The following is a 10,779-nucleotide window of genomic DNA, read 5'->3' as shown; positions in this document are numbered from 1 at the left end:
AGCTAGTCACAAGTGACATACGTTTCGAATTTAAATAACGGTATTCTTGCAGAAGAACTAATAACAGATACAAATTGAATTAATTGAACTGAAATTTGATAATTGGTCAGAATCGTTAAGACATGTCGTGTTATGTAACATATCCATAGTGTAGCTTGTTACTTTCGTACATTGATAAAGTTCACGAAGGAGGGTAGTGTCATTAATCGAGGAAGAAGAAATTATCGCATCCTGACAAGATGTCGTTTTGCGGTTGGTCTGGCAGTGAACATTATAAAGATCATTTCGAGACAGGTTGGCACCTAATGACAGTATTACACATGATAGTAGTGTGTTGACCGGTTAATGGTTATGTAACTGAATTACTGATCTTGGCTGATCGTATTGCAATACACATAACGTAAGGGTATCCCATCTGAAAAACAACGTACGATCCTTGAGAAGGTTGTCGTAGGATGGTCCTTATGTGTATCTAAACACACATCTTCACTTTTCTTTGTAAAAAGTAATACAAATCATGATTTAATGGTGAAGTGGGTTCCCAGTAATAAGCAGGTTTTTCGCAAGACTAGAGCGAACGATTGAATTTTAAGATGTTTTTGGTCACGTTGTGTGCCCTGGCAGATTGTGTATTGTTATACCAGAAATAGCCAGAAATGTGTTTTGATGTGGTAAAAACATGACACTTGGTGTGTGAGGTCTATTTATTTAGTGTTGGGAATGGGGGAAAAAGACAATGAATGCAATAATAAACATTAGGGCAGGGCAAAGTATGATTTCATTATAAAGACAAACGTTATGATACGTACTAGGGCTGGGACTTGTCCAAGTTACTACCCGGGTACCCAACCTGACCCTACCCGGGTACTCAACCTGACCCTACCCGGGTATCCACTGTAAGTCTCAAGAGATGGGTACAGACTCTCTGTTTGGGAATTGTTTTACCAGCTGGCAAAAAGTATTAAGATACAGGTATAAAACGATCTGGTCATGCGTACACTTAAGTTGACTGAAGCTTTATCTATATTGAAACATATAAAAGTCAGAGGTAACCTGTCCTTGATACAAAACACAGCATGTAAACATTTCTATTTACACATATAAAAATTACATCTAGATCATCATCAAATCATTGATCCACAATACAAGTTACTGAATGCACAAATTAATCCAATTAACACTCACACCAAAACCCAAAGGCAAATAAAATGAAATGAAATATGTCTGGAACACATACACTGTCATACACACTCAAACACTGACGGTGGTACAAGTAACATGTTAATATACTATTAATAAGAGAAAAGACATGTATTTACCTACAGTGATTTATATATATACTCACACACAAAAGAAATGCAAGTTGAGTATGCAGTATGCATGTTAATTTGACTGAAGACAGTTTAACATGTTTAATGGATTAAAAGGCAGATGACATAATTGTTTTTTTCAAATGTTAAGGGCTTACACAGTTTTGGGTCAATACCCAAAATGTCAGTCAATACCTGGTGTGACCACCATTAGCATTGATCACTGCTACACATCTCCTGTACATTGAGTGGATCAGACGATTTGTGAAGGCCCTAGGGATCCTCCTGCACACATCCAGAGCAGCTGTGCGAAGTTCATCGGCAGTTGTAGGAACTGGGCGCGCATTGTGCAGACGCCTTTGAACCTCATCCCACAAGTGTTCGATGGGGTTCAGATCAGGGCTGAGGGCTAGCCACGGTAGAACACGGATGTTGTGTTGTTTGCAGAAAGGCCATGGTAGCTCTGGCAACATGGGGACGAGCGTTGTCCTGCTGGAAAATGTTTTGTTGATGTGCAAAAAAAGCTTCAGAAAGCTCATGGGTCCAAGTCTCGCATTAAGTCCAATCCCTGCCCATATCAGGACGCTAGGTCCACCCATGGATCCCTTTCCACAACGTTTCTGTCAGCGAAACGATCACCTCCAAATTCTGACTCTTCCGTCTGCATGGGAGACACAAAAGCGACTTTCATCAGAGAAGATGACACGCCTCCACCCACGATGACGCCAATTGTGATGATCCTGTGCCCACTGAAGTCGTGCTTGTCGATGCCGTGGTTGGAGAACAGGATGACTTGCTAGTCGGCGACATCTGAGGTTGTTGGAACGGAGACGTCGAATCACAGTGTCCTGGCTAATGTGTCGATTATGTGTTCCTATGGTCTGTCGAGCACTTTCACTTGCAGTTAGGAACGGATGTCGCTGGTGTTGACGGGTAATCTGCCGATCTTGTCGAGGTGTGGTGACCCTAGGACAACATCTCCGAGGGAGGTCATCTGTGGTCTTTGTAGTATTGTATCGATGCAGGAGACAGTAAATTGTGGTTATGTTAACGTTGAAATGACGGGCAACATCTTGGACAGACTCTCCAGATTCCAAACGTCCGATAGCCTGGTTTCTCTGAATTTGAGTGAGGCGTGGCATTGTTGACCAAGCAGTGGTAGGTCCAAGAATCGGCCACAGTTTTATACCCACTACAGTTCATGACAGTTCGTGTATTTTCGATTTCGCGAGAAATGGGAGCATGATACCCACATATTCATTGAAATGGTGCATTTTGGCGATTTGTTTTTTATGTTGCGTTTTTACTCGGGGCTTCCAATATGCAACCAAAAATATTGATAACACCATCAGGCTTCACTACATGCTAAAACTCCTATCAATTTATGGTTCGGTGTTTGTTACCTATTTGCTTAAAAGCACTTGCGTTTCTTTTGTGTGTGAGTATATTAAACTGACATGTACACCTTAATAACTTGGACTACTAATCTTAAAATTGTTGTGATCTTCAACTTTGATTGATCAACAATGACATGCCTGTCCACCCTATATTGCAGTGGACAGACCCCATGAGCAGAACCTAACAAAAGACTAGATCTTTTTACTGATGATGCTTAGGTAACGACTCCTTAAATATCTTACGCAGGCTAAAATGAGAAATACAGTTATTGTTGTTACATCAATGAAGATACTTGCTTTATACATCATTTTAATTACTGCATTAGAGATCTAAAATATACAAAATAACTTTATTTTCAATTTGCTGAAGTAAAACTAATGAATAAAATATAATCATTATATATACAGAAACTACTTCATGTACTGTCTACCACACCTCTTCGTATGAGTCATTGCTCAAGCTGTCAATCACTTATTTCTACTCTTTTGTAGATTATGGTAATATTGACAGTAAATCTGTAATATGCACAATTAAATAATCTATATAAATATTGGTAAGAAAATAAGGTCTGTCATGTAAGTTTAGTCGGGGGCTAAGATTACTTACACCATGTACATAGAATATTGCCGATAGAGAGTAAAATAACACTGACAGACTTAAATCTCAGATTCAAGCAGGCTTTAACACACAGTCTATAAGGTTTGGTCTGTCTGCCCGAAGTCTCTGATTATGGGTTTTGCCAAATTGATAAACGTATGTAGTATGTACAAGTACAACCTGTGTATGTTTAGGCTTTCCTCTGACATTAATATGACATGTTGCGTTCAACTGAAATACTGTTGAAAGCAGTGTTGCCCTACTTACACCATGTACCCAGGTACACCCCCCTCAAATTACTGTACAGCACCTGATCCCTGACATCACAGGCCATACTTAGTTTAACTTTATCACCTGAAATCTTGCTGCTAGTTATGTGTCATGGTGATTAAAAATATTTGATGTCTTTTTGTAAATTTAACCTGTCATCATGTACAAGATAAAAATGATTTGCAAATGTACACTCATTACTGTTTATGTTTCAGGTACCTATGTGTGTTCTGCATGTAACAATGAGCTGTTTCACAGCAGGTCAAAGTTTGAGCATTCCTCTCCATGGCCATCCTTCACAGAGTTGATACGACCTGACAGCGTGTCACGTAGAACAGAGTCACCAAGAGCTGTGAAGGTAACTTCTCAGTCAGTGTTGTTTCTAGCAGTGGAGACTTTGTTACGATGTTAGTTGTTATCCCAACAATGTGAAGCAAAATGTTAGGCAGTTCCCTTGCATGAACTATAGGCTGATCACGGAGAATTGTTGGATGGGTGTCCAGTAGGAGCATCTGTTTACTGTATGTTGACATATATCCTGTGGTCAGTGTTTATTGTATGTTGACAGATATCCTGTGACCAGTGTTTACTGTATGTTGACATATATCCTGTGGCCAGTGTTTACTGTATGTTGACAGATATCCTGTAGCCAGTGTTTACTGTATGTTGACAGATATCTTGTGGCCAGTGTTTATTGTATGTTGACAGATATCCTGTGGTCAGTGTTTACTGTATGTTGACATATATCCTGTGGGTCAGTGTTTACTGTATGTTGACAGATATCCTGTAGCCAGTGTTTACTGTATGTTGACAGATATCTTGTGGCCAGTGTTTATTGTATGTTGACATATCCTGTGGCCAGTGTTTATTGTATGTTGACAGATATCCTGTGGCCAGTGTTTACTGTATGTTGACAGATATCCTGTGTCCAGTGTTTACTGTTTGTTGACATATCCTGTTACCATGGTTACAACTGATTACTGTTTGTTTACAGATTTCCTGTGGCAAATGTGGCAATGGACTGGGGCATGAATTTATTGGTGATGGACCCAAGAAAGGCCAATCGAGATTTTGAATATTCAGTGAATCTCTCAAATTTGTTTCTAGTGATAGTAAGTAGCGATGTTTTGTTATGTATGTTTTTTGTTACGTGATTTCAGAGAAAAATGATAAATACAGAACACATGCTTTTAAGGGGGACTAGACAAACTAGCAGTCCTAGTTTGTGTTAAGTCATTCAGGCACACACATAATCTGCTCACATTACATGTAGAGTCTGTATCAAGCCTAACAGTTAATCCCTTTACAAAGTGTTACAAAGTGACTAAGTCCCAGTTTCACACACTACTTGTGTGTAGTTTTGTTCTGTATTTGGGAAATTTTCTATAAATTGTATATTTATATGCTGTAACTATCCTTTCTAACACTAAGCATTTCTTCTTCGATCCTATGTGGAAACGTGCTTGAACAAAGTTTCCAGCTTCTAAAAAACAATTAACCTGAACACATCCCAACATCACCATGGTTAACATGGTTAACGTCCAACACTTCAGCCATGTATGTGATCCCGTGCACAGCAACCCAACATGACCTGATGACTAGTCTATCTCTGCACATCATTCCCTTTCATCAGAGCTAACAGGCTAGAGGAACTGCGATCCACATATGGTCGAAGAAGAAATGCTTAATGTGAGATAGGATAGGTATATAGATATACAATTTACAGGAATTTTTCCAATCACACAACAAACAGACCCTATTTGTGAGGCACAAGCACACACTAGCTGCATTAATGAATGATATGGTTGTCATGGACAAAATGTGAATAGACTGTCTAAAAGTAAAAAGTATATCTTTAATGAAATGGTTTGTGAATAGGGTATATATTATACTATAGTCTGCACATCTTTTAAAGCCATAAAGATAATGGAACTATTTCATTTTCAGGACTGAAGTCCACATCATAGATAGTGAGTCCAGGTGCAGCCTCCGAATCTCAGGATTTTCTACCTCCACACCCCATCTTGACAACTGACTGAACTGCACATTCTCTCCGTCTCTCCAAACTTTCCCACTCCGCACTCTATGTTCTCACTTGTCTGACTACAAACGGATATTAGCCATTTTGTAGACAAGACCTGTCAGTTTGTTTGATTTTAGCCTTTTTGAAAGTTTAAACTTTAAAAATGAAATGTGACAATGGCTACAACGGTGTCTTGGGAAGGTGGACTATTCCCTTGGTACCCTTGCTTTTTACTCATTGTATGGCTCTTTATAACTGTCAAATTGTGCCTGCCTCATGTCAGAATGCATCTACCTGAGGCAAAGGTGTTAACTGACTGTAAAGGTCCATGTTTACCCTTACCAAACTAGGCTGGAATTTCTGGGCTCAATTGTAGCGCCACCAGTGGCTATTACGACTTATGTCTCTTCTACATGCTCTATATTCTTCCTATTGACCAATCATATTCCACTTCTCATATCACTTGCATTTGCTTCAAACAAAATGGTGGTGGCCAGTCAGGACGATCTGAACGATAATCAAGATCTATATTGTGATATAATTGGCCTTACTTCACAAAGTACGTCAAATCATGTGCGCACCTTGGTTAAAAACATGAAAAGATTTGGCACACATGCTTTGCAAATCCTTCAATCATTTTACACACCAGATGTCGATATAGTTACACGATTTTGATTGGCCTATGCAAAGACTCGTTAGACCAGCCAAACTATATCTTCATAATTCCAGCCGAGTTCGGCAGGGTGTAAACTGGACTTACATAGTCAACTAACTCTCTTGCCTCAGGAACATGGTCAAAATGTGATTTACAACGCTTTTAGAATTTTTGGCCAATGTTTCTTGTTTATAGAGTAATAGCATTTTAAGTACCGGTATGACAATGATATTTACATGGAATGGGGTATTTGGACTTTATCAAATACCTTGTTTATCTCACTGGGTAACCTGATAAGGTTGATATTTCCACTTGCTTAAGAGTATAATATGCTCCATTGTAAATTCAACTTTGGTAACAATGAGAGATCAAATTATACCAGTTAATTCAAGTTTTCACTTATAGCTATTGTTTTTTAACTTGGTCATTGCCTCACAAAAGCTTTTCTGTCTGAAGTCAATGGGGACCTTTTTTCCATTGTCACATACATGTATGTTTCAATAGAGGGGGCTGTGACCTGTCACAATGAAGCTGTCCAGTCCCACTGACCCCTCTCTGTACCAGTTCGGAGCGTGTGAAGCTGGGTGGCCAGAGCCCCCTGTGGGAAAGCCCCCAAGTGGAAGTAACTCCGTCTGGCACAGAATTGGGCCACTGAGAATATGGAGAGCTTTGATACAACAGAGAAGGCTTACGGGTGTATTGTATATATATATATACTGATAATTTATATTTCATGAAGTACTCAACACCATGGTAAATACTATGGCCATGTATCAGCCTCTTTCTCTGCTGTATCAGATGTTTTTGATTGCTTGTTTCTGTTGTTTAACTCCGCACTCAGCAATATTCCAGCTATATATATAATAATTCATATCATGAGCATAGATACACGCAATTGGGATGCAATGACAAGCATCAACCAAGTCAGCGAGTACATAGATCTAGTATTGTTTTTTTGGGGGGAAAGGATTTCTTCTTTTCTGGCACTGTGATAAAGCTCCTGCAGGGCAAGGTTATTACTCTTCTACACTTTTGGTTGCACACTTTTTTGTTTGGATTTGAGAAAACTTGCTCAGCTGATCACAAATGAATGGTATCTTTTATGAGACTTTCTCTAATCTAAGTATTAGTAGTAGTAAATACAACCCACGATTAGTGATGACACCTTTGGTAACAGGCTCTGTTTTCTAGTGGTGTGTTGCTGAATATGCAAGAAAATATTATTGTAGTACAACTGTTGCAAACAGTGTAAGACTACACTTTGAACACAAATACTTTCCTTTGGTTTTTCCTTGACCATGACCAACTAACATTACAGCAGATGTACATACATGTTCTGGGGGGTGTACCACACCTGTGCCAAACAGTCCTGTAACCAAGTTGTTGATATCCAACTGTGGAAACATATCAATTGCATGTACAAAGTATGTAAAATAGTGTACAAGGAATATGCAAGAAATGAGCTGGATGTTATTTGTGTTGTAAGATCACTAAGAGCTTATGCAATTCTTTTGGGGGAGGAAATAACCTCTGATGCAATGTCTCCCCTTTCTGGGAAAGTTGATATAAATAAAACTGTAATTTTATGCTCTCTTGTGTTTTATTTAGCAGATGTGATGCTCACCAATATGAAATGTGAGAGGTCTCTACTGACACTGAACAATCCGTATGCAGTGAAGCCCCATTAATCCAGACACAAACCATTGAAATTGTCCAGATTATCAAGGAAGTTACTTGTACAGATATGTCTGGATTAACAAGTTGTTGTTTTGTATGAATGTCCTTTCAAACTATACCGACATACCCATCAGTAGCTTCTAGATGTTGGTGTTTCCAGATTGGTGAGGTCCGTTCTCTGTTGAACCCATTAATACCTCCATACCACAGACAATTTTGGCTCATCGGTCACTCATTGGAAGCAAAGATTTTTACTTCCAGTAACCCACCGAAGAGTATTGTATCACACTCCGATGATTCCGATTTGTGTTTGTCGACTATCAGGTCAGTGTCCGACGTGTCGGGCGTGATCCGATGAGGCGAAACCGTCCGATGAAGGAACTAAGCTCGGAGCTAAGTTCGCCATTGGACGCCATTTCCGGTCGCAAATCGAGTCAGTGTCGGATGAATGTCGAGTCAGTCCGATGTGTGTCAGAATCAGGTTGTGCAACTATCGGACGTGTCTAGCCGACGTCAGACGGCAATCTGATGAGTGTCAGATAATTAACAGTCATCTGACACTCATCTGATTGCAATCTGCGGTCTGCCCGACGCGCCTGATAGCCGCCCATCACCAATTCGATTCTCATTGGAGGTTAACATGATAATGACGGTAATTGCTCATTAACTCAACTGCCATCCGACACATATCGCATAGCAAGCGGTGACATCTGGCGGCCAACGGACTACGAAAGGAGGGTCAGCCGACACTCACTTCGCAGATTTTCATTGGACACTACAGCACCAAGATCCTGAAGATGGCTCCAAGAAAGAACAGGCATTAGTATACCCTTCGTGAGTCTTGGTGCGAGTCTCTGGAGTAGTTCATCAAAACATTCTGGCGTAACTCTCAAAAAATTGAAGAATGCCATTGTATCCTCCATTCTTAGTTCATTCATGAGTCTGATGTAGTGCCCATATAACAGCCTTCTATCAGCTTGCAGCCATGGTCGAACCCAATAACGACGTGGTCTTCTTCGCCTTCTTCTCAGCCTCCTTCTCCAGACCTCAAGGGTTATTGCATCTTGTTGCATAGTTTGTTGCTGCAGCTTTGCGAAGAAGTTGATCAATGTCTAGTACTGTCAGGAGGTGCAGCCCGCTTTTATGCTAGACTGCCGATTTTCCGACAAATCCGACCAGTATTGGGTCAGTGTCCGATTACCCTACGAATAGTAACCGATGTGTCAGATTGGTGTCGGGAGAGTGTTGGAAGTGTCAGATTAGTGTCAGGTCACCCTCGAATTACAATCAGTCCGCAATCGGATCAATCGGACGCCGCCGATCAAAATGGCGGACAGACAACGGGCCACTACCAGTCTTTAATCCGATTACCCCAATCAATGTTGGATCTCTATCGGATTTTACGGAAAACAGGGACCCAAAAAAGAGGATGCCGGGTGAGTTTTCATCGGAACTCATCGGAATGCTGAAAATTTTGCAAAATTTGGAGCAGATGGGCTTCAGATCAGGTTCCGATGGTCAGTGGAATGGGGGTATTAGCTGGGTTATTACATCACAGTAGCCCAAAGTGAATTCAACAACATCAGTTATACCACACTAGCCCACAGTGTTGCCAGAAACATCTAAGCTATATCATACTGGTCCAACGTGGAGCCAGCAACATCAGTTATACCACACTAGCCCACAGTGTTGCCAGAAACATCTAAGCTATATCATACTGGTCCAACGTGGAGCCAGCAACATCAGTTATACCTCACTAGCCCACAGTGTTGCCAGAAACAACTAAGCTCTATCATACTGGTCCAACGTGGAGCCAGCAACATCAGTTATACCTCACTAGCCCACAGTGTTGCCAGAAACAACTAAGCTCTATCACACTGGCCCATTGAAAAGCCAGCAACATCTTTGCTATATCACACTGGTCCAACGTGGAGCCAGCAACATCAGTTATACCTCACTAGCCCACAGTGTTGCCAGAAACAACTAAGCTCTATCATACTGGTCCAACGTGGAGCCAGCAACATCAGTTATACCACACTAGCCCACAGTGTTGCCAGAAACATCTAAGCTATATCATACTGGTCCAACGTGGAGCCAGCAACATCAGTTATACCACACTAGCCCACAGTGTTGCCAGAAACATCTAAGCTATATCATACTGGTCCAACGTGGAGCCAGCAACATCAGTTATACCACACTAGCCCACAGTGTTGCCAGAAACATCTAAGCTCTATCACACTGGTCCAACGTGGAGCCAGCAACATCAGTTATACCACACTAGCCCACAGTGTTGCCAGAAACATCTAAGCTATATCATACTGGTCCAACGTGGAGCCAGCAACATCAGTTATACCTCACTAGCCCACAGTGTTGCCAGAAACAACTAAGCTCTATCATACTGGTCCAACGTGGAGCCAGCAACATCAGTTATACCTCACTAGCCCACAGTGTTGCCAGAAACAACTAAGCTCTATCACACTGGCCCATTGAAAAGCCAGCAACATCTTTGCTATATCACACTGGTCCAAAGTGGAGCCAGCAACATCAGTTATACCACACTGGCCCACAATATAGCCAGCAAAATGTTAGCTATATATCATTCTGACCCACAGTATAGCCAGCAACATTGTAGCTATATCATACTGTAACACTGTATAGCTAGCAACATCCTAATTATGTCAATGTTACGAAGTGTAGCCAGCAAAATGTTCACTATATTACACTGGCCTAAAGTGTAGCCATCAGTTATACCACACTGCCTCAAAAACTAGCCAGCAGTATCACATTGGTACACTGTGCAGCAAGCAACATCAGTTATACCAGTCTGGCCCACAGTATGGCCAGCAAGA

General features: G+C 40.9%; 1 protein-coding gene across 1 annotated transcript; it reads left to right on the top strand.

Moving 5' to 3' along the window:
• The first annotated feature begins 138 nt into the window (after positions 1-138).
• On the top strand, positions 139-7,839 carry LOC124139686 (methionine-R-sulfoxide reductase B1-A-like). Its single transcript, XM_046506952.2, has 4 exons — positions 139-294; positions 3,791-3,933; positions 4,570-4,687; positions 5,523-7,839. Exons 1-4 carry the CDS (start codon positions 240-242, stop codon positions 5,540-5,542), a joined length of 336 nt encoding a protein of 111 aa, XP_046362908.1. The 5' UTR covers positions 139-239; the 3' UTR covers positions 5,543-7,839.
• The last annotated feature ends 2,940 nt before the right edge of the window (positions 7,840-10,779 follow it).

This window comes from Haliotis rufescens, unplaced genomic scaffold (assembly GCF_023055435.1).
Source record: "Haliotis rufescens isolate VD_foot unplaced genomic scaffold, xgHalRufe1.0.p SCAF_28, whole genome shotgun sequence".
NCBI lineage: Eukaryota > Metazoa > Mollusca > Gastropoda > Lepetellida > Haliotidae > Haliotis > Haliotis rufescens.
Note: the sequence above shows the minus strand (reverse complement) of the source record. Positions and strands in the feature narration are given on the sequence as shown.